The sequence below is a fragment of the Protopterus annectens genome, chromosome 3.part1 (genome assembly GCF_019279795.1).
Source record: "Protopterus annectens isolate FY-2018-M chromosome 3.part1, PAN1.0, whole genome shotgun sequence".
In the NCBI taxonomy this organism is placed as follows: Eukaryota; Metazoa; Chordata; order Ceratodontiformes; family Protopteridae; genus Protopterus; species Protopterus annectens.
Genome location: NC_056732.1, coordinates 289,831,009 through 289,856,406, shown reverse-complemented (window position 1 = coordinate 289,856,406; position 25,398 = coordinate 289,831,009). Strand labels below are relative to the sequence as shown.

Sequence of the window (25,398 nt, the reverse complement as noted above, 5' to 3'; positions counted from 1 at the left end):
GAAAGAGAAAATATAAACGTTATGACAGTCAAACTTGTTGAAGGTGAATAGGTTGTAAATTTGATGATCAACTCAATAAGCATATATAAATCTGGTAGCTCAGATGGATGTAAAAGATCCAATGGCCCCTACTGCAAAGAGCAGGGGTGATTTATGGACTCCCGCAGACTCCATTGCCTCACAATGTGACTGTGAGCAAATCACTTAACCAGATACATTCCCAGGCTGAGTATGAAAAAAGTCCATGGACCTCAATGCTTTATCCCGGAAAACAAATATAAATAAATAAATACATTTACTTCCAGCCGCGGCGGTACGGCGGTAGGGTTGTTACCTCACAGCAAGAGGCTCTCCCGTTTGATTCTCGGCGTGGCTTGGGAGTGCCTTCTGTGTGGAGTCTGCATGTCCTCTCCGCGGTTGGGTAGCGTTCGAAAGACATGCGTGCGTAAATGGGTGTGCCTTCGTTGAAGGTTGGGCGTCAAGCTGGCACCTCGGCATTTCATAAAAATCTACTGCCAATCATTAGCGGACCGGAGTTCCGCTGTGGCGACCCCTTATCGGGAAAAAGCCAAAAAGATAAACAACAACTTCCATGTTATAACATATAAAAATTAAATCAGTTATTTACAGATTCATTTTTTATATTCATACTTCAAAATTGTTTACATTATCAACACAAAAGGACGGGTTCATATTATATCGAAAGATAACGTAATTGAACGCTCAAAACATCGAAACGGCCGCATATCGAAGCTTTTATTTTTATATATATATATAGGTATTGTTATGAGCCTCCAGAGTTTTTTATATATTTTCTTTAATCCTTTTTCATATACATTTTATCACTCTACCACAGATACCTTCTTCCATTATACCTTCCTTCATGCTTTCATAGGTTCACAGGACATTACTAGGCTATTAGCCCTAGGGCCTTTATAAGCCTAGCCATGTTAAACCATTGTTCCCTTACTGACCAAGTTGTATGGTCTATATTTGCAGCGCAAGACTATGATCAGCACGGATTATCCTTATCCAAGAGGGACAGAGGTGACACCCCCATGATAAATTTAAGGTCTCCCATCCAGTTATCTAAGTTATGCTTCAATAGGGTCATTGAGGAGCTCTGTTTCATGTGAATTGGGAAATTGTTCCAGAGGAGTGGCAATCTCTGGGAGACATATCTGTCTCTCCAGTATGTCCTGTTAATGTCCCAGGCTAGGTTAGGATCCCTAGAGTGAGTGAATCTTGTCACATTTGACTTGCAGATGTGCAGCATTTCCATTAGAGAAAGTTCTGAGACTGCTCTGTAGGCCAGGCACAAGTCACCTACCAGCAGCCTACAAGATACAGAGAACAGTGACAGGGCCTTCAGTCTGTGCATGTAGGTCATGCGTTGAAGGTCCTGAATTTTCTTGCGAGAAACCTCTAAGGTCTGTCCAGGTGCTGTAGGTGTCTGGTGAGGTACATAGAGAAGGGAGCATTGTACTCTATTAGTGGTCTGATGAGGGATGAGTACAGAGGAGTTATAACATTCTTAGCTCTGAATGTGATACCCTTACTTATGAGATGTTCAACACAGAAGGCCTTGCTTACCACTGTGGAAACATGGTGATCAAAGTTAACGTTGCTATCAACCTGTGTTCCCAAATCTGTCACCACAGGGTTTGAGCTAATTGGGAGTGCTGTTAATATTGTAATTTGCAGGGACTTCCCCTTTGCTGAAAGGGATTATAATGCATTTTTTTTGCATTTAGTTTAGGTCTGTGGCTTTGGCACCAATCATTTGTCTGTGTAAGCCCTTTTTGTAGTATGTCATCATCATTGGGGGACTCAGTGATTGCATCCAGTTTGCAGTTATCAGTGACTTGGTAAATGACAGGCCATCTAATTTCACCTGGCCTTCTGACAAATAGATTCCAAACAGTAGGTGGGCCAGTATGGATCCTTGTGGCATACCACTGGTAACTGGTTCAGATAGAATCCCCAACTTTGACTGTATGTGTTCTGTTGGAGAGCCAGTTGGCTACCCATCTAGTGACATATGGGTTAATTTCCATCTAGATGAGTTCCTCAATGATGCCTGAGTGGAGGATTGTGTCAAAAGCCTTGGCTAAGTTAGGATAGACTGTATGTACTGTTTTGCCTTTATTCAGGGCTTTGGTGACATACGCAAAGAAGTCCATCAGGTTTAATAAGCATGATCTAGCCTTAATGAAGCCAAATTGATCGGATCAAGAGTTTGAAGGTCACCTATATCTTTGTTGATAAGGTCCATGATGATTCCCTCCATGGCCTTGCAGATAAGGCTGGTTAGACTTATGGGTCGATAGTTCCCAGAGTTGGTTTATGGACCCCTTTTGTGCAATGGAATTACTGTTGCTGTTTTCCACTCTGCTGAGACAAAGCCAGTACTTAGACTGTGATTGAAGAGAGTGCCAAGTGGTTCTGCTAGGTCCTGGTTTGACCATTTAGTAGGCAGCTGGGATGTTATCCGGTCCCATAGAGGCTGTGTTTTTCACCATGGAGAGTGCGGTTATGACCTGCTGTTTGGAGATATTAGGTAGAGGACTGGTGACAGGTATGCTTTGAGGCATGTCTGGTGGGGAAAGCAGGGTGAAGTTTGTGCCAAATCTGTCTGCTAGCAGGCTGGTGATGTCCTCAGGGTCAGTATGAATGGTACCATCCACTACTAGTTCGACACAAATCTGGGCTTTCCCTTTTAGATTTCTGATGTAGCTAAAGAATGCCTTGTGATTATCCCTTGCTAGGGATGCTGGTTTAGCTTCATAATTGGCTTTAGAGGACTTTACAAGACATCTAATTTGCTTGTTCAAGCTGAGGAGGATGTCCTTCCTCTGCTGAGTCAGTTCCCTCTTGCTCTTAGGCATCAGTTTCCTCCTCTTGTTGTATAACCTATTTATGCTTGATGTCCACCAGGGTAGCTTTTTTTTGTCATGACCTTGTTTTGATCCATTCAGGTACAGCCAAGTTTATACATTTGTATAGGTTTTTATACAGGGCATTTATGTATACCTCTGTTGACAGTAGTAGCAGGAAGTTTGAAACACTTATGCCATCACTTAGGAGGCTATAGTTTGCTTTGGGGAAATTTTTCATCCCTTTTGCTCTTGAGGGTGTGTCAGGTATGATTGTTATTTTGAACAAGACTGATTTATGATCAGACCTTACCATGGAGGGCAACAAGCAGGGGGTAGTGCAGAGACCTGCTATGTTGGTGAGTACTAAGTCTAGGACATTTGACCCCTTGTGGGGGTGCAGACTAAGTCCAGGAACCTTAGGGTGAGCATGTCTGTGCTCATATATGACTCTGAATCGATAGAGAGATAGATGAAATCACTCATGACCAAGGTGTTTGGCTGTATAATGAGTGACTCAAGAAGGCCCAGGTAGGCAGAGTGGTTCTCATGGTTCATGATGGGGGACCTGTAGCTAATAATGATATAGAAGGAGTTTTACCTACAGTTAGTTGGACTTGGAGTAGCTCTAGGGAGTCTCACTGGTTGACCAGCCTTAAGATGTACTTGTCTTTAATGAAGATGGATACACCTCTGCATTTGGTTCTTTCATGCTAATTTTGAGGTCTGAACATGTGGAAGGTATTGCAGTCTTGAATGGTTGGGGTGCTGTCTGCGGCCCTGAACCTTGTCTCTGTGACTCCACAGACATTGGCACCTTTCAAGGTAAGGAGTGCTTCCAGTGAGTGCAGTTTCTAATTTAGACTCATAGCATTAAGCAGCATAACACTGAGTTATGCTGCTTCTTTCATTCATTTAACATTTTTTAAAAAACTTCTCTTTCATCTTTATTCATTTCTTTATAATACCTATAACTTATACCATCTAATCTTGGCATTTATTCATTTTTACCTTCTTTTATCACCTTCTCAATTTCTTATATTGTTATATAATTTTCTAAAAAAAACTTACTTTTTCAGATGTATATTTGTTTACTTGTTATTCTTCTTGACATCCATTTTCTCTTTTCCATACATTTTCTCTACAAGACTTTTTACTACCTCCACGATCTCTTCTTGTTTGTCGTTTAAATTTCCTTTGCCATCTAAGATAGCATGTTTCCTTCCTTCTCTCATTTTTACTTCTTTACCCAAATAAAGGGAAACCTCATCTTTCTTTCCTTTCAGAAAATTAAAAGTTTCCTATGGAACATCATTTTTACTCTTTCTCTGTTCTTTTCATGCATATGTTTTTTCTACTTCCTTTATTTTGTCACTTCCCTTCTCCATTTCTTTCTCATAACTCCATAACGTTTCCTTATATTTCATCTTATTTCTTTTTAATTCATCTTTCCACTTTGAAATATGTTTTTTATACTTCTGCTTATATAATACCCACCATTGTGTCCAACTTTTATAAAATTGTCTCATTATCATATCATCTTTCCATAACATTTCTTTCTCTCTTATCATTTCTTCTTCCTTTTTTAGACAGTGCAGTTAATCTTTTTATACCGTTCCCCCATAATTATTTCACTATCTTTCCCTGTTCTAGCCCATGCTACTGTATGTCCTGAAAACTCTGTCAGCTGTGCCCCTTATTGTTTCTTTCATGTCTTTAGAATAAATTATATAATCAATTCCAGTCTTAAAAATTCTCCATTTATATGTCCATTCTGTGTTCTTTCCTATTTTTAAATTTCTATCTTTTATTGAATCCCTTAACATCTTAATATCCTGTGTTATTTTTCCCTTTTTGTTCATCGGGTTACAGACAAAATCTCCTACCATCACTATTGGCATGTATAGTAACTCAATTTTTTTGATTTCTTCAAACAACTGTCTTATCTCCATCATTTGTTTCATTCTCATGTTGCATATTGTTGTTCTTTCTAGTACTGCTGTTGCTGCATGTAAAAGTCTTATTTCTTCGTTTTTATAAGAATTCCTTTTCCAGAACAGGTCTCATTATCTACCACCAAACAACTAACCCCCCCCCCCCACCCCAGCCCTCCGCACTGACTGTATTCTCTTCTTTTTTTGCTTTGTTACATCTGGTATCTAGCAAACAAAAAAATGTACATTTTTATATTGTGTTGCACATTTCCATCACCACTAAATTGTATACCATTTCTAACGCTATCCACATTTAATGTTAACATTCCTGTATTATCATTTTCCTTTTCCTGTTTTGTAAGTGTTTTACTTCCTGATTTTCTTCTCCAAAGTATCTCACCAACTGTTTTTTCACTGTCTTGTTCATTTCCTGTCCCAATTTCTACCTCTTCTTCCTCTTCATGTTCTGAAATTGAAAATCTGATTTATGCCTGCATATTAAAATCTTACTTTGAATTGTAATTTCTTCTCTAACTACTTCTCCATTGTTTAGCTTTTCCTCAGTATCCTCTTCCTTCATACTTCTTCCTCTTCCAACATGTTCTGTTAAATTTTCTACTGTTCATCTTTCCTCTACAACTGCTCTTTCTTTTCTAATATAGGATACATTTTCTACAAAAAGGCTTGCAGTCACTCCACACTGGCTACACCTTTGTTTGTTACAGTCTTGTATTAAATCCTCAGAGAAATAAAATGTTTCAGTTTGACCTAACAACTTCTTTCTTACCATTCACATTTATTGTATTTGAAATAAGTTGAATTTTCCCAGCCTTAACATCTATTGTTACCCACATTTGCAACCCACAGTCTATACATTTTTTCATCACATATTTTTTTTTAATTTCATGTACTTTACTATATAGTGAAAGAAAAAAAAATTAACCCATGCTCATCTACATCTGAAGCCCTAAACTGCACATTTATTTTATTTTTAGTTCTAGTTAAGCTCTGAAATAGTCTTTCTATTGTACTGCTGCTTTTCTTTTTTCAGTCTTTGTCATAAATTTTTCCAGCAATTTAAAGCTTTAACATGTTACTTCATAAAAATTTTCATCTCCCAATTGAACTAATGCTATAATGCCTTTAATGTTAAATCTTCAGGAAAAAAACAAAGTCCACAATGACATACCTGTCCAAACTGCCACCACTTTTATTTTTTATTCTTACCACTGGTCGTCTTCCGAATGGCTGTTGAGAAACTGTAACTGTTTGTCTCCTCTCAGTTCCTTCTTTCACTCCATTTCCTTGCTACATCTGAATAGCTTCTTCCTTCTTGTAACAAAAACCCTGTTGCAGAGGTAGACCCTGAAAACTGGCTACTTCAACAGCTGAGAATACCTCCATAGTATTCCTTTCACCAGCAATTGTTTGTGTTTTCAGTCTCTCAATTTCTTCTTGTAAGAAAAAAATCCTGTTGCAGAGACAAAACCCTGGAAACGTGTTACCCTGCCAGTTAAGAATACCACCATTGTTTTTTTTTTCATCAGCAGTTGTTTGTGTTTCCAATCTCTCAGTTTCTTCTTCTAGTAATACTATATCCACCACATCAATTGATCTACTTTCTTCTCCTTCCTTTAGCTCTGCCTGGTTCATCAAATTTATCAGAACTTGTGTCTTTTGTCCTTCATTTTCAGTTCTGTACCAATTATTTCATCTACTTCTCCTTCCTTTCCTAAGTTTTCTCCTGCTCCTGTCACCAGCTCTTCTGCAAACTCCTCCATCATGGGATTCCCAGAACGGCAGTAGCAGCCCTCCAGTGTCACCTATTAGCTCCAGCGAGTGCTTCACTTCCTTTCCTCTAAAGAGTATAGGAAGTTCCCTAGTGCCCAGGCCAAATTTCCCCTAGTAATATAAATTCCACCTCTGTTCTTCCATGAAAAGAGATCACTAACATAGTGGGGCCAACTCAATTAACAAAGACTAAATATATAAAAAAATTGAAAAAATGGATTTATCCAATAAGGTTTGACCAGTATTTACTTAACTGGTAATCCCTCCTCTATACTAGTGTAAGTTTACTACACACTACCTAAAATAATTGCATTATCAATTCTGTTACTTCTTCTACTATCCGAAGTATCTAGATTTTCCAACAATATGCTTCACCTGTATAGGAAACTTTCAAGATTAGCAGCCCTACACATCACCATCACTTCTCTCCTTTTGCTTTTTTTCTACTTCACCTCTTATAATTGCCTACTTCTATCAGCCAGTAACCCTCCCTGGCAAACCTCCTCAGTACTCCACCCAGATAACCCATAAAACGTTACCATTGCTCCAGTTCTGTTCTGTACCAACTACCTAGACTACCATGCAAATAAATTTCAACCCCTACCAAACACTTCTCAAACCTATCTAAAAATGCCAACTTACAATGCAAATTTACCAAACTACTATTGCACCTCTTAAAGCAATTATGCCAATCTGATGATATTCAACCTAATCCTGGCCCCATCCCAATACCCAACACAGTTAATTGCCATATCATGGCCAATTTTTCAATATTACATAATAAAAACAAATCCTCACTTCTCCTCCTTAATATGAATGTAAGAAGTATTATAAATAAAGTTCATGATCTACATGATTTACTTTCCCTCTATGCTCCTGAAATTGTAATACTAACAGACTTGGCTAAAACCCACCAATAACAACAACAAAATTGTACCTCCTGGATATAATATACTAAGTAAGGACAGATTAACTAAGAAGGGAGGGGGAGTAGCTATTGTTTAAAGATCACCTAACACTAGACTACATGGATCTAGACATCCCTGACTTCAGAAATTCAGAACTAATCTTATCAAACCACAAATCAACTCAAAAAAATACATCAGCATCATTGCTGGATATATACCTCCAGAGAACAATATCCCCACATTAGAAGACATACTACAATGGTCCTCTACTTCCCTCCCACAGGAAACATGCTAATGGGTGACTTCAATACTGATTAGATAGAGTGCTTCTCTCAAAATCCAAGATTTTATATTGACCTACATGGGTTCACCCAGCTTATTACATCCACCACTAGAACTGACAAATCTATCAAACTTCAATCTATCCTAGACTGGGTTCTGGTTAATAATCCCTCCCTATCATCTCAGGCAGGTTGTCTTCCTGATGGTCTGAGTGATCACATACCTACTTTCCTTGTATGTACCCGTACATACTACAACAAGCAGACCACATACCGCACTATTAGAAAAAAAAAGACCTCAACCCTCATAGATTCATCACTGCCCTGAAATGTTGTAACTGGGGCTCACTCAAACAACTTCCCCTATAAGACGCTGTTAACTCCTTTAACACTACTTTTTTAAATATTTTAAACTACCATGGTGCTCAGAGAACCATTAGAATTAAGGACAATTATGCCCCCTGGCTGAGTAAAGAGTGTAGATCCCTTCTTAAATTTAGAGACAAGGCTTGGGAACAATATTAGAAATTTAAAACACAAATTACTAAACAACAATTCCTAGAACTTCAAAACAAAGCCCCAAAACCTATAAAACTAGACAAAATCAACTACTACCAGAACATTCAGAAAAAAACATCACAACAATCCCCAACAATTTTGGGCTGCAGTCAAAAATATAGTGTCACCAGGTAAAGCAACAATCCCAACTCCAAACTCAAACAACAACTCTGATAACATAGCAACTCAATTTAATAATTACTTTACAGAAACTGTCTGAGCTCTCGTCAATTCTTATAACAGCACCTGTAACCTTGACCCTGTTGCTCCCAAGCTCAGCAACACCCCCCCAAAATAGCCCCAACCAGTTTATATTACAACTAGTGTCTGTTGATACCAAAAAAATGACTGCATAAACTTAAACGTTCTACTCTAGCTGCAGATAACCGCCCTGCTGAATATCTTCAGATTGCTGCTGAAGAAATAGCATATCCTGTAGCAATACTCGTCAACAGATCCATTTCTGAGAGCACAGTACCTGTCATCTGGAAGATCTCCCACATTATTCCTTTACATAAAGGAGGCAATTCCAATGAACTTAAAATTCTAGATAGAGTCATTCACACTCAAAGTCACTCCGAGTCCAAAACACATTCAAAACAAATCAGAGCCAGCACAAAGTGTGGTTTAACAATATTTAATGCACAAAAGCATGTGTGAAGGGAGAAAGATATCCCAACCCTGGGATTTTTGTGCATTAAATATTGTTAAACCACACCTTGTGCTGGCTCCAATCATTCATACTCAACTCATGGATTTCCTTCACACCCACAAATTACTATCTAACACACAACATGGTTTTTGTCCCTATCACAGTACCACCACAGCCCTACTCACCTTTACTAACACAGTTATTGACTTTAAAAACCAAGGGTAATTCGTATCTGCCATATTTTTAGACTTGTCCAAAGCCTTTGATATGGTAAATCACAACAAACTGAAGTCCTCTCCTCCAAATCTTTCTATCTTTCTGTCTGGACATCAGCAGGCAGTAGTTTGGAAACACCACTGCTCTACTTTCTTACCAGTTACCTTAGGGGTCCCTCGAGGCTCCATTCTTGGACCGCTACTCTTCTCCCTCTTCAACAATCAACTTTACACCTCCACTTCTCATGCCTCTGTGATAAAATATGCAGATGATGCTACTGTTATATGTACAGTCTCCTCTCTAAAAGACCTACACACCATAACTCAAGCATCATTCCTATTTGTAGGAAGATGGCTTACCAACTCACAACTTAGTCTAAACCCCAGTAAAACAAAACTACTTCTCTTTCACCCCTCAAGAACTCCCTCTTCTCATTTAACTTTCAACTTAGAGTCCAAAAATAAAAGCATTATTGCCCCAGTAACACATACAAAACTGTTAGGCATCAAAACTGACAATAATCTGAAATTTGACATCCATATCGCACAAACTATTAAAAAGGTTCACAAGAAAATAGGTCTTCTATACAGAAACAGGCAGTTCCTATCTAGGTCCACAAAGCCTCTATCACTAATACATACCTCCTGCCAATTCTCTTATAAGCCTCACCAATACTAACCAACCTCCGTAAAACTTGACCTTACTAAACTTGAATCCTACTACAGTAAAATTACCAAATTTGCTACTGATGCCTCACATAGGTCACATCACTGTACTGCACAAACATCTTAACTGGCTTGAATTTCCTCAGTTGCTTCATTACAAACAACGTATCCTTGCCCACAAGATCCTACACCAGCCAGATAAAATCCCTGCTATCAACAATATAATACAAGCATATACCACTATCAGACTCCTACGGTCTAGTAACAAAGTTTTGTTAAAAGCCACCAAAGCTAACGACTCAGCTGTTGAATCTCTCTTCTCCAATGGTATTCCTAAAATGTGGAACAAACTTCCATCCAATATTTCCTCTAACTGCTCTTTATCACAATTTAAAAAGCTCCTAAAATCGCACTTTATTGAAAACTGGCTTTGTTCTTGTTATCATCCTGGATATATCTGAGCTCTTTACAACAAGCGACATCTGTCATAGTTGCTGCTATTTTTACTATACGCCTCATTCACTTCCCTCTTTCCATTGTAACTTGCCTTCTTTTTGTACAAATGTAAGCACTGTTATTTTGTTATTGTTTATGCCATATACTGTACTGCCCAATATTGTCCTGTTGCTGAACTGGTTTGCTAACTGAATTATTATTGTATTATTTATCTTATCTGCATGTTCATACTGTTTACTGGAGCTTATCTCCCTGGGCCTCTGCTGAAAAAGGAGTTGTGTCCATTTGGACTTTCCTGGTAAACAAATGTAAAATAAATAAATAATAAATAAATAATAAAAATACTAACGCCTTCTCTATTTTACTTTCTTTGGCTTGTACCCACTGAGTGCAAAGATATGCTTCTCTTCCCCATTGACAGTGATTTAGATAAAGTGGATATTCAACAGAATTACATAAATACTGCCTCCCACACATTTAACTAACTTTCTGATATCATTAATTAACTGTTTTCATCAATTTTCTGATTTAACAAAACATTTCTAGAAATTAGGACTGCAAACTGCATAAGCACTGAAATTGAAGTTATCAGTTACTGATACTGGTATGATACATTGTAATGGTTTACTGGAAATACTTAGTTTTTATTTATTTTATTTTTAAATTAATTAATTTATTCATTTATTAACTGAGTAAGTGAACTGCTTCATCTGACACTTTTCAGTTACAGCCTGGGCCACAAGGCAATCTTAAATGTAGTATAAACAGCTTAGTATAATCCATCAACAAGCTTGCTTTTGGGAGGTGAGGGAGATTGCAGCACCCATGTAGACACAGGGAGAATATGTAATATTCACAGCAGCAGTGATAAAAGGTCAGAATTGAACCCTAGACCTTTGAGCTGTGAACAGAGATCTTAATAAGCCACCTCATTAACAGCTACAGCATCAGAAAATGCAGTTTCCAAAAGCACTGAGAAGTTAAATGTACTGATATGGTTCAAAATAAGAAATTATGCAGTATATTTCCTGCTTTGAATGTATACATTTATTTCAGTTTTTGCTATAAAAATGAGAGAAAGATAATATTGTGTTACCTTTATTAAACTATAAGGTTCTAATCCTTCTTCCACAATAATCAGCTGGGCTCGGCCATTTCTTTCATTGTCTCGAATGCCAATAGCAACCTGATTAGCTTTAAGCCGCTCATACTTGTTGCACTTGGAGCCACACCACTGAAAAACTTCCTGCAGAAAACAACAGAATTGCACGCTGTTAGCCATATGAGCCTTTTCCACTTCATATCAAAGTTATTGTGCTGTGCTTGAAAATGTTTCTCTGTAGGTAACATAAAGAACCAATAAAAGTAAGGTGATTATTCAACAACAAACAAAATGCTATAAAGTAAAATAAAACGAACCAGAAATAAAGCCAGGTCACCAACTTTATTAAAAGCAGTCTCTAGTGCCTTGGCTTACAAGAAGCCTTCCAGGAGTAAAATGCAATAAAAAATCACATCCTTTGTATAACACAAAAAGACCCTCCCTAAAACATCAGTTATACAGTTAAAAAATAAGTAATTAAATCAAACAAAATACTTCCAACAACATTCACTATTTAGCCCACTAAGGGTCACTGTAGAATACTTCAGAATGAACAATGCTTCTTTATATAGCAGTTTTCTTTTTATATCACAACTTCCTTGTTCATGTTCTATTTTTTCTAAGACAGTTACCTTGTAACTCTCTGGATTACTGTCATGGAAACATTTAAAATGTTGGGCTACAAGGCTTTCAAATTTACCAGATCTAATATCTCTGACATGCTCTTGTAGTCGAGATCACATCTTATTGCATAAACTACCCATTCTGTTTGGCAACAATATTTTCCCATTGGTTTAAACAATAAGATTGTTTTAACATGAGAAAATAAAGAAGAAGAAAAGGGGGAATTACAGGATAACATTATAAGGTAATTTTATGTCAGTTTGTGGACTTTTGCATTTTATTAGTTGTCTGTAGCAGCCTCTTCATGCGGACTCTTGCATTCAACAGTGGCTATTAATCTTTACTGAGATCTGCGGTAACCAACATGTATCCTGACACCCTTATACCTCTCAAATTTATTATTGCTGTGCTCATGACATAATTCAAAATGTATCCACTTTTTTAGTCTTATGCCAGCCAAACTTAGTAAAATCAGGTGATATGCCTGTGTAATACCTGGTTAGTATAACTGTATATAGGCCGAGTCCTGTTTGCACTCTAAGAACAACTGTACTAATATCATGTCACATTCATCTAACAACCGTAGAGTCCTTGGCTTAGTTATAATACCATCACTGCTTACTGTGATCCTGCGAAAACACACATTGAATTGTGGCTTGCATGACTAATTGCATTAATATAACTAAAATCATCGATTTTAGCCCCCACAAATTCCATATACTTTTTGCAGTTAGTCTATATTTTCATTTACAGGTTCCCGGTTCATGATTTAGGTTATTTACATTTCACAATCGAATTTATGTAATGACACATACTGTTCTTCATTGTAATTTTGTATTTAATGCTGCATTTCCTGTTCTATTTGTAATAAAAACACATAATTTGTTATCATTCTTTTCAAATTACATTTAAAGTTTTAGCTTACATGAAATACTATCAGTCACTGAGCATGCAGTGTTCATTTAGTATGCACCTCATTCTGCTTACATTAATCCTCTGTACCATAATCTAATTTGCATTCTGACTGTAAAACGCTTTTGTTTGAGAACTGGGAAATGTAAATGTTTAATGTATTTTTTTTGTTTGAGAACTGAGAAATGTAAATGTGTGACTCATACAAAACATGACATAAATGTTTCCCAAGGCCACCACTGAAAACAAACAATGCCAAGTTGAATGATCCCAGTTAAGAAAATCAGAGCACGTTAAATAAAAATAAATAAACGAACCACCAAAGAAATGCATAGATTCTGATTTACAACATTAATTTAGTTGTTGGAATATGTTAATACATATGTACCTTGCAGAATTAAGTAATTACTGTTTGCTGTATGTTGTAATAACTCCAACTAACATGAAATTCTGATGGTCTGAAGGCCTATCTTCTGCCTGTTTTGTGTTATAACATTTCAGTGATTGCTGTTCATTTTGCAATCAGTGTTACTTTTTTGGGGATTAACTAATGATCAAAATGTCCATGATTTTGCAGCTACAGTCTTCTAGAGGTAATTAGGATGCTGCATATATTTATGTGCCTAAAGGTATGAGCTCAAACAGAGTTTTTTTTTTCTTTTTTGCAGAAACCTCCCTGTTTGTCGTATGAACTCTTCTCTGTCCAGTTGTCTAAAGGTAGACACTGTTTTGTGTAACCTACATATGCATTTCTATGTCTGATTTACCCTTTTGGCTACTCATGCATGACCTTATATAGCTGTCAAAATGTATTATTCTACTGCACAGAGCTTTTACATTACTATCTAGTTCCCAGACATACAGTATGCATCAACCTTCAGACTAGGAGTACTCTAACATATATTCTGTTATTACATTTTGCCATGTCTGGAATTCTCTAGTTTTTTTGTTCTGGATATGTATCACATGTACAAAACTAGGAAGCCTTAATGATATTTACACTGGGCTGTGCAGGACAGTATCAGCTATACCTTTGAAACACTTTAGACAGAACTTCTGAAAATTTTTCAGGATTCCTCTGAATGGGTCCATGCTAACTCATCAGGTCTGCAGACATTTTTGATCAAGTTTGAATTCCACATTCTTCAAGCTCTGTACAGTCATATAGTGTGGCCAAGCCACGTTGTGCATAGTAAATGATCAAGGTAGCTTTTGCTTTTCAAAAACAGTAAAGCAAATGTTTTGATTCCATAGTCTGTGCCCTCTTTTATCTGTTTATGCACAATACAATGCTGTCAGCTCTGTGCTAACAGAGTCAACTGTATTAACTAGCTGTATTAATTAGCTTAACTTTTTATGTCATATTTTCAGAGGTCAAATGATAGCATTATGGTCTTTTCAGGTGACCTTCTTATGTGTGTTGAAAGCATTTAATGCCACTGTTGCTACCATGTTAATATGTGCTCGCATGTTCTAGCATAAAAAACTTCTGTGAAAGGTAGCAGGGCAAATACTAATAATAATGCACTACATAGGAGGGCAGGTATATTAATGAGAGATTTGTATTCATTAGGATTACAGAGGTTCACCAAAATATTTACATGGCAGGTCTCTCAAGGTCAGTTTCCACTGTGCTCTTCTGACTTTCCTTGAATGAATGGAGGTTAAGATTTATTTAGTTAGTTAGGTTTTCAACCAGGCTAGGGTACTAATTATGAAGGCTCCATTTCAGACTCAGCCCATGTACAAAAAATAATGTTAAATAATAAGATAAGAAGATACAATGAAACAACAGCAGTACAACTAGACTGAGACAGTAATGATATGAATCCTAATACACAAATTGAAGTTAGAATGCATGTTCACGGGGAACACCTGTGTTTTCTTCACCGAAATTTAGAATAAAGTTGGATTAATGTGGCAGCAAATGAAGGGAGAAAAGAAGAATCCGTTGGAGTTTGGTAGGGGTGGAGACCTAGAGATAGGAAGGACAGTATCATGAAACTGCCAAGTACAATATATATATAAGTATGTTGAACAGCTGGTACATTTATTGCCTGCTTAAAGTGAAAAGATAAATGGTGGATAGAGTAGAGTACTGCTAGGTAAGATGAATCAGGTGACTGTACAGCCATTGTAGCATTTACAAGTGGCATATTTCAATAGGAATTGTTTGAGATTATATCTAAAAACTTTGTAGGAAAAAAATTTCTTTAAAGTGGGATGGGAGACATTTCCAAATTTTTGGAGCAAGGATGAAGAACTGGTAGTTGATGTACTGCAGTTTTTTTTTGTTTTTTTTTTTGGTACCTGAAAGGTACCCAGGTTGGGGGTTAGGGATCTAAGTTAGTCATCTGAGTTACAGAGAAATAAACAAGGGGAGCATAACAGGAAGAACTTAAGATTAATTAGTTTGAAAAACAGGGAGTCTAAGAGAAGCTTTGATGCATATGTTCCAGAGATCGGGAGGCATCAAGCTTTTGTGAGCACTTTATGGTAGTGTTCTAACTTGATAGTGTGTGATATGAATCTGCAAATGTAGCTAACTGTGGTTTGATGTGAGGTGAGATTCATCTTGGAGGCTGAGGCTATGAGCAGAAGGCTACATCCAAGCTGATAGAGAAGTACCTCTTTGCCAACATGATATTTTCTTTGCCTGGAAATTTGGGAGCTAATTTTAGATTTGGTTAGTTCAATAAAGTGCTGAAAGTTAGCAGCTGCTTACCTAACCAGATTCTAAGGTAGATGAAATGGTTAATTACCAATTAATGGGTGTTGTTTTTCTGAAAGTCATAAACTTGATTATTATGAGCATATGGCAATTCACGGTATTATAAATATATTGCAACTTAGTAAGGTAAACTAAACTAAATCCTAAATGTTTGAATCACTTTTTTTTTCTTACAGGTGGAACAGTGTACTCAGTACCTGGGATTTAACTGACTGTAGGTTATAGTGCACAGGAATGCAGTTAGTATACTAAAATCATAGGCAGAGTATTGTTATTTTACTACAAATGGCCATTACTATTCAGAAGTGTGCCCACTGATTGGATGCCCAGTCATTGAGCCCGTTGTAAATCAGACATGTACTAGTAGGAAGAATTCTGGCTGTTGAAGTCTTATTGAGCAGCCAGCTTTCTATTGGGGCATGATATTTCAGTTGACCAATGAAGCATTTTACATTGAACAGGGCAGAAATAAGACAAAATAAGAGGTATTCTACAAATCTGGACAGTTGAGACTTACGATTACAGGTAATACGATCACACATGCTACCAGCAACCATATGTCTCAACTATACAGACTTTTACATAAAGCTGAATATTTTCCTTATGTTTTGGTCATGTCCCACATAAAATGTATCATTTTCTGGTAAATTGCTGAAGATTTTTGTCAGTCAGTAATGCAAGACATTATATTTTCATACTTAATTTGACACTGTATGATGTTGAATCCTATTCTTATACCTCAGCCCATCTGTGAAATAATTTGAAATACAATAGCTGTACTACCCAAATAATAGTAACTTTGTAAAATGAAAGTATGTGTACTTTTAAGAGAGGGAATCCCTTTCCTTTTCACCTGCCTTTCTTACACTGCACTGATTTACTCTGCAGGTGTAGGTACACAATATGCAGTCCAGGAATCTGATGAACACAAGCACCACTATACAATGGCAATATTGAAGACAGATAAGCAATTTCTTTATTAAATAATATCATTGTATAATAGCAATAATTCATAACTGAGTGTGGGTATCACAGGATTAACCCACACCTAGTCATGGATTATTGCTAAAGTGCTTGAGTGTTTAACACAACTACATGCTATACCAAAAGACATAAACATAACATTTGTATAGTTTGTGATCTATTTCTTTATACTTATATGGAACCTCATGAAATATTGACCTCTGGAGAAAGTCATAAGCGATATCATGAGTAATGCATTTACTTTGGCAACACCGCAATCCAGTTCACCTGTGCATGTGCCCTAGCTGTGAAATAACAATGCTGCATGAGTGCCTTAGTAAACAAAATAAAAATATTTTTGTCCTGCTCCTTGTACTGTTGGATTTAGGCTGTGACACAGAGGCATAAAGCCCTCTTTTTCCTACTGTAACTCATACCTCTCAGCAGTATCATGCCACAGCCTCCCATCCTGTCACCAGGTACAGTCAATGCCACTTTAACTCACAGTTTGTATCTGTGCACCATCCATAAGGGTCGGGGATCAGCCAATGAGCTGAAGAGGGCAAAGCCAAGGAAAGTCAAGGCAGAAGGCATGCAAGTTAACTTGTAAGGTGGTGGGGTTGTTGTCGAGACAGGAATTATATCTTATAATCCTTGTATTTTCCTGTGAGTGTTACCATCGCTGCATGTTATTATCATCATCCAATTATTACCCATTGGCTACAAGAGCGTGTCATGTTATTTTCGCTTAGTTACTTTTGAATACTGATCAAAAGGAAAAAACAACTGTGTTCCATGAAAACTGCTGTCATAAATGCTGACTAAAGGGTGAAATATGGAAGCATCTAGCCAGGAAGAATGCTTTCAGAAGAAAAGAGTGATTTTGATCAGAATACCCAACAAAAATGATGTCATGAAATATACAATTATGCTTATGTCCAAAGTTCTAACCCTGTAGTACAAAGGATAACCTAAAATATGTGCTTACACTGGAATTAATTATCTATCTAGACTGAAACAAAGAAAAAAAACATCTAATCAGTAGTTAATTACCAGCAGAATGTAACTTTATCAATCCTCCCTGTCTGTATCCATTGTCACTTCTGAGTAGATGCTATCCTATTGTTTTAGTGGATTAAACCCAGGAAAGATGCAGTTGAGTGTCATTTGCAATCTGTTGTGAAGAATCAGTTTGAGGGATCAGAAACAATATGTATATTGCAGTCTTCTAGGGCCAAAGTAAGGACTGCGTCCAAAGGTCTCCTTGATACTCACTGCTGCTGATTTTAGGGAAATTGAACCCCCCTCCAAGACTTTTACTTTGCAAGCTGCTATAAGCACCAAAGACACATGAGGTCAGGTCACCTTACAATCTTTCTCTGCCTTGTAAGGTACTGATGGCAGTAGAAAAGTTAACATTGAGAAAAGCAAACATTTTCTGTGTCTTGAGTTTTTACCATGTTGACAGTGATATCTGAACAGCTAACATTTAAATGCCTGCTGTCTTTCCATGTCCAGAGGATGTCATTTAGCATCTGAAAACTGGACATAGATAAAATAAAACTTTCTAATACAGTATAGCCTGTGACAGATATGGTAATGTTAGAAGCTAAAGCTGCCAGGGTGGTGTACAGTGTGTATTGTTAAGTTATCTGCCTACGGAATTTAACCTTATAAATAAGTGTTTCATAGATTCATTATTCAAAAGTCTGAGTCTGAGTCTAGTGTGCACTCTACTTAATACAGAGAGTAGATCTGAGAAGGCCCAAAAAAAAAAAAATTTTTCATTTGCTTTTACTGTATTTGTCTTTCCTCCCACTTTATTTTGCTTTTCTTAAAAGTACTCAATTTTATTTATTCTACTGCATTTATTACTGCTTGGTAGTAGCCTGATTAAATTGTAACTGTTATTCTAAGTCTTTTGGTTTAAGCACTTGGGCTTCTTACAGGCTGTTTTACATTAAGAAGGTTTGTGGTCTACACTGTTGTGGCAGAACAGGTAGCTTACATCCTTCTAAGCTGGGAATTGCTGATTGAAGGCCCAGTGTCTGCTATTCTAAAAGTGTATTAGTTCTGGCTTAAGCACTTGGGCTTCAGGCCAGTTATTCTACATTAAGAAGGTTTGTGGTCTGCACTCTTGTGGGAGGAGAGGCTGGATTCTGCCCTACTGAGCTAGGAATATCTGGTCACAGGCTTATTGTGCCTGCTTATTTGAACTGTTTCTTTCTGAAATTGGTGCGGCTTGTTGCTGTAGCTTAGACCAGATTCAGGCCTGCTGAATCTAGCTTTGTTTGTATAACTTGAGCACTGATCCAGGCCATCTTTTATGGAGAAGGTTCCCTTGCACCCTAGTAAGCAGGGGTGTGCAGTTAGAACTTGTCTGATTGAAGACTGCTGGAACAGGGCTCAATTTTGAGCTTTTTGTCTGGTTAATTGGGTAACTTGTTTAAATCAGTTTGTTCGTTTTCTATTGTTTTACATATATATATATATATATATATATATATATATATATATATATATATATATATATATATATATATATATATATATATATACATATATAAAAATTGTACTTTATTCATCTGCTTTTACTGCATTTGTGTTTCTTCTTACTTTATTACAAGGGGCATTGACTACAACTCTGATCTGCAATATATAACAATAAGTATCCTTTTCTATGCATTTAAAGTATTTTTTGAGTGTATCTGCTTTATTTAAAAAAAACAAACAAACAAAAAAAAAAAATATATATATATATATATATATATAAATATATATATATATACTTGTTTCCCGCCTTTCTAAGCTAGTATAGTCCAGTTTTCAGGTTAGTGCTGAATTCAGGGCTGTGTTACAAATCTCTGTGTTTGCCCATACCTCACTTGGATAGAAGGAAGTTCTCTGTTCACCTGTGAGAGAGGGGAGCTTTGAGCAGCCTGTCTGACCCTGGAGGAGTGGTTTCAGCCCAGAAATTAGTAGTTTATTGGCCATTTTGGGCCAATTTCTATCTCTTTCATTTCCCTGCTATAAGTACCATATTTGTCCGGTTTCAGTTAGCTAGGGTAAAACTATTCCCTGCTCCACAAAGTCTCCTCTTCAATTTTTCCCTTGGCACTAAACAAACTTTCAACTTAAGCACTCAAGCCACTCATTTCTCAGCCTGGCATTTACTCAAAACTTATAGAAAGCACTTATAAACCCTAGCACTAGACCCTCCTGTACAGTACAGAAGGACAAGGCTCTCTATTCGACCTTACCAGCCATCCAGTAAAAGAGTTCACTGTACCTATCCAGGCATGTCCAAAGGGAGTTTCAGGTGTACTCTCCAGTCCATCTGGTGAATCTGGGCATTTTGAGGCAATGTTACAACTGCCTCATGTACACAGACAACCCCCTCCTCCTACCACCAAACACTAATACATGTGAGAGATGCAATTATACAGCCAAACTGGAGGCTAAGCTCTCTCAACCCAAGACTGGATCAGGCAGTCAAGAGGAGAAGGGAAATACTTGCATCACGCCACCAATCTCACATAAACCCATTAAAGCAGCACTGGAAAAAAACACACATAAATACATGAAAACATACTCGAAGGCTCTAAATAAAAATCTGTAAAACCAACAGAGACCTCCAAAGCAAATATTCAAGCAACCTACACCCCCCAACACAAACCATGAAACACATACTTCACAAAACCAGTGTGCCATGCAATCACAGCCCTTAAGGCAAAATAACATACCCAACTTACTAGTAATAGGTGACTCTATAGTCAGGCACATTGACATCCCACTCACTAGGCTGAATAAGGAGAAGGTTACTGTTAGCTGCCTGTCCGGCACCAGGATCTGCCACATAGCACAAGCACTCAGGTCACTACAGAACAAGTACAAATATAACTCTGTCATTGTCCATGTTGGTGTGAATGACCTGAGCCGTACCTCTCTGGACTACATGAAAAGAGACATGGAAGAGCTCTCTGATCATGTCGCCCAGACTGGTATGACCCTGACCCTGAGTAGTATCCTGCCCTCACCAAGAATGATATCATGGTATAAAGAAAAAATTCTCAATTTCAACAATTGGCTAAGGTGACAACATATTGGACCTGGTCATCACCAACATGGGTGACCGGTGTTCCACACCGGAGGTCAACCCCTAGCTGGTTAGATCTGACCATAAACAAATCACTTTGGATATCCACATTCCGCCCCCACCCCCGGACAAGAAAACCACCATGAAAACTTTTCAAAAGCAAACTTCATGTTACTTAAGACCGAGGTGGAAAGTTTCAAAGCCCCCATGCTGAAGGATAATGCTGTCCAAGCTGCAAAATCCTTTACTAATGCATTCTACAGGCAGCTACAAGAATGCATGGATCATGCCATCCCAAGCAAAATCAAGACTCACTCCTCCAAGAAAAGAAAACCAGTCTGGTGGACTCCTGCCATAAACAAGTTATAGAATAGAAGGAGGAAACTAGTACAGAAAAGAGTAAAATCCCAGGAACGGAAGACATCCCTGATCAGTATCAGCAAGAAACTACGATCCCTCATAAAATCATCCAAGGTGAGCTTTGAAAGAAAAATTGCCAAGGACTCCAAAGATAACCACAAGGCATTCTTTAGCTATGTCAAGAATCTAAGTGGCAATGCTCAGATCTGCTCGGAGTTAGTGCAGAATGGCACAAAATACACTGATATTGCCAACATCCTGGAAGACAGGTTCAGCACAAACCTCACCCCCTCTCACCCCCAAGAGGGCCCATAACCATACCAGAAGAATGCAGAGTCCCTGAAATCACAGACACTCAGATTAAAACAGCCCTCTCCAAAGCCAAAAACACAGCATCAATGGGACCAGATGGTGTCCCAGGCTGTGTCCTACACGAGCTCAAAGACAAACTAACCCCTCACCTAAACACACTGTTCAAACTCAGCCTCTCCACAGGCTACTTACCCATAGAGTGGTGCACAGCAGCAGTTATTCCACTCCACAAAGGTGGAGCCACAACAGATCCCGGGAACTATCGCCCTATAATCCTGACTAGCTTGGTCTGCAAAGCTATGGAACGGATCATCATGGAATTCATTAACAGAGACATTGGGAACCTCCAAACACTGGACCCTACCCAGTTCAGCCTTGGCATGCCTCCTAAACCTGGTAGGTTTCTTTCAGACAGTTACCAAGTGTATAGATGAGGAAAAGGTGGTACACACAGCCTACCTAGACCTCGCAAAGGCCTTCGACACCATTACCTATTATGGTATTATAGACAAGCTCACCAGCCTGAACATAAATCCCTACGTCACAAGATGGATTGCCAACTGGCTCACAGACAGAACCCACATGGTGAGAGTTGCAGGATCTAGGTCTGACTCTAAATCGGTTACAAGTGGAGTTCCCCAAGCCTCAGTCCTAGGACTACTCCTGTTCGGCATATACTTCTCATAGGTACAGGCAAGCACAGGAGGACTATGGCTGACCAAGTTCACAGACGACTGCAAACTTGAGGCTATAATTGACTCTCTGGCTGACACAGACATCCTCCAAAAGGGTCTCACTGAGACGGATACCTGGTGTCAAAATCATGGCCTCAAGCTAAATGCCAAAAAGTGCATAGTCATCCCCTTTGGAAAAAACAAAGTACCCACAAACTACCACATAGGTGGTAGTCCCCTAAATACGGAAGATGTAATAAGGGATCTGGGGACCCAAGTAGATAGTAATCTCACCTTTGATAATCACATTGCCAAAGTGGTTAGAAAATCCTTCTACATGGCCCACCTAATCACAAAAGGGTTCGCATCCAGATCAAAAGAGGTCATTGTACCCCTCTACTCATCACTCATCAGACCCATCATAGAGTGCAACGCCCCATTTGGGATGTACCTTACAAGACACATGCAAGAGCTGGAAATACCACAGAAGTACCTCACCAAGAGGATCACTGGCCTCAAGCAAATGCCCTATGCAGCTCGACTGAAGAAATTACAGCTGTACTCGGTTGCATACCGCCTACTCAGAGGTGATCTCTGCCTGACATACAAGGCTATGTCCAAACCAGAACTGATGGACATGCTCCACCTAAAGAAAACCTTATCACCGCGAGCCACATGCTCTAGGGATCTAAACCTCACCACAACAATAAATAGAACGTGCTGGAGGGATAGATTCCTGTCCCAGAGACTTCCAGTGCTTTGGAACAAGATCCCAGTCTACATTAGGCAGAGCTCCTCGCTAACACTCTTCAAAAGAAATCTTGACAAGTGGATGGGAAACAGAAAGTTTACCTCGGGGATAACTTCAGTGGCTCTGCTGGACAGAGGCACAGGGAACTAATCTAAGGGGGTGGGGGTGAAAGCCAACACATTCTGGCTAGGCTTATAAATGCCTTCGGGCAGATAGCCTAGTACCTACCTATGAACCTATGAACCTAAAATATTTGAAAAAAATTACCTAGAAGGGAAGATGAAGCATAAACTAGTTGTGATTTTTTTAGGTTGGCATAATGGTTAAGGTGTTTACCTGACAAACGCAAGGTGCAGGGTTTGATTCTCACATGGGGTAATTGGCTAGGCTTAAAATGGCCCATAAGGGAGGTTAGCCTAGTACTAATCTATGGATCTCACAAGCTGTAGATTTTTATCTGCTTAGAAACGTAACCAGCAGGTCAGCTTGCAAGGTAAAAGTTACACAGCAGGATGGTTGATGAAATGGGCTTACATGTCACTGTGCTAAAGTTAGTCTCGGTGAGAAAGCAGCAGTTTGTGTTACAGTGCTCACTATCACATGCTATACAAATACTCAGAGCTTGGCATTTTGTTTATATTTCTATAAAGCAGACAGTCAGATTGTTTTGAATACAAACAGCCATATTCAGACACCAGTATAAATCATACTTTCTTTTAAATTCAACGATGGATACCTATTAGAAGGGCTGTTTAGTTCTACTTCACCAGTACATTCTGGAGAGAATTTGGTAGCTTAGTAGGTATAAATTAGTAGGTATAACGTTAGTGCTTGATTACTCTAATAGAATAGAATGAATATGGGTTTGTGTGTGTGTGTGTGTGTGTGTGTGTGTGTGTGTGTGTGTGTGTGTGTGTGTGTGTGTGTGTGTGTGAATGTGTGTACATGTTCATATTTTATAAATATATTTCACATATGTATGAATATATTAATGTGTGTATCTATGTACACATACAAATATGAGTATCTGTGTGTGCTAAAAAATGGAAAAATGGTATCCTATTTTTCTTCCTTATTAAACTGTAATGTCTAGATTGAAATGATTGAATTGTTTGCAAATCAAGAACTCTACAATAAACCAATAAAAAAATAACTCAGTCATGTCAAAAAATTATTTTTACTTTCGTTATACATGTGTACAGACGGTGTGTGTGTGTGTGTGTGTGTGTGTGTGTGTGTGTGTGTGTGTGTGTGTGTGTGTGTTGTGGTGGTGGCTCTTCACTGAGTGTTTTGCCACTTTTTGATTAGTCTAGAATTTTTTAGAAATGAATACCTCAGTCTGCACTCCATTTACAATTTCTTTTATTTGTCCATGGGTTGCAAATTATTTGGCAACACATGGTTGATCTACTGGTGTGAGTTTATTTCATTTCAGTGCATCTTTCTTCTTATTTGGAAATCAGTATAAAGCCAGTTTTAAATAAAAAAATATATTTCTGTTGCAGCACAACTGCATGGCAATTACTTAGACTGTGCTAAATAACTAAATACCCTACAGTTTCCCATTAACATCAATGGGAAATTTAACCTGGAAGTGAGAAGTCATGGTTTTTTTTAGCATGAATTCTCATGTCTAAACTCACCCTTCGACCAAACGCAGTAACTGGACATGGGTATCCAACCCATGCCCTATTTCTATACAGTTTATGCACCTTCTATTGGTTGCTAAGGGAAACAGGTCAGAGTGCTTTCCTGGTAGACTTTCACCATATCAACTGAGGCTATAAGGAGCTGTGAATTTGCATATTTTGAGGGATGTTTTTGTTTTAATATGTATGCATTTTATTTAAATTTCTGACAGAAAAGCAACTAAAACTGTGAGATGTGGTTACAGTAGATACTGGCTCACAACTATATACACATATATATATATATATATATATATATATATATATATATATATATATATATAGATGTATTATAACTTTTTCCTTTACTGTGACTGACATGCAGTTGTGGTACTTACTCTAAACATACATTTACAATGATGAAATAAACAAACAACTAGGTGTGTAAAGCCCTGCATATTTCACTTAAAGACAAACTGAAGTAAATACCCATTACCTGAAAAACATGTTCTAAGTCTGCATTTAAAATTATGAAAGGAAAAAAACTGCTTAAATAGCAACTCTGTTGATGACAGTTAGAAAATCCAGACCTGAGGAAATAAAGGATGTCCTTGTGTAAGTCAAAAATAACTTTCACAGTTTGTCTTGGAAAACTGTAAGTGGAGTCTTCCAAAAATAATTATGGGTGTTTTTCTTTTATTTTTCTTTTTGCATGTATGCATTGAGCAGTGAAACAGTGAACTGTTTGTAGGACTTATTTATATTTACAGAGCTGAAGTTGCACCAGATTACTATGTTTTAATGAAACAAGAAAAATGTTTATATTCATCTCAGAGAGCAAACACAATCAAAAGTTAAAGAATTAATGTTTAGAGTATGCATGCCACTTTAATGTTTATTTTTGTGAC

The 25,398-nt window shown here is 37.8% G+C and overlaps 1 protein-coding gene across 1 annotated transcript in view; it reads right to left on the bottom strand.

The window, feature by feature from the left end:
* Positions 1–25,398, bottom strand: part of SCIN (scinderin) — a 1,026,348-nt gene that overhangs the window by 686,017 nt on the left and 314,933 nt on the right. The window contains exon 4 of the mRNA XM_044066756.1: positions 11,434–11,583. Coding sequence (XP_043922691.1) covers positions 11,434–11,583 — 150 coding nt within the window. The remainder of the gene's footprint in view (positions 1–11,433; positions 11,584–25,398) is intronic.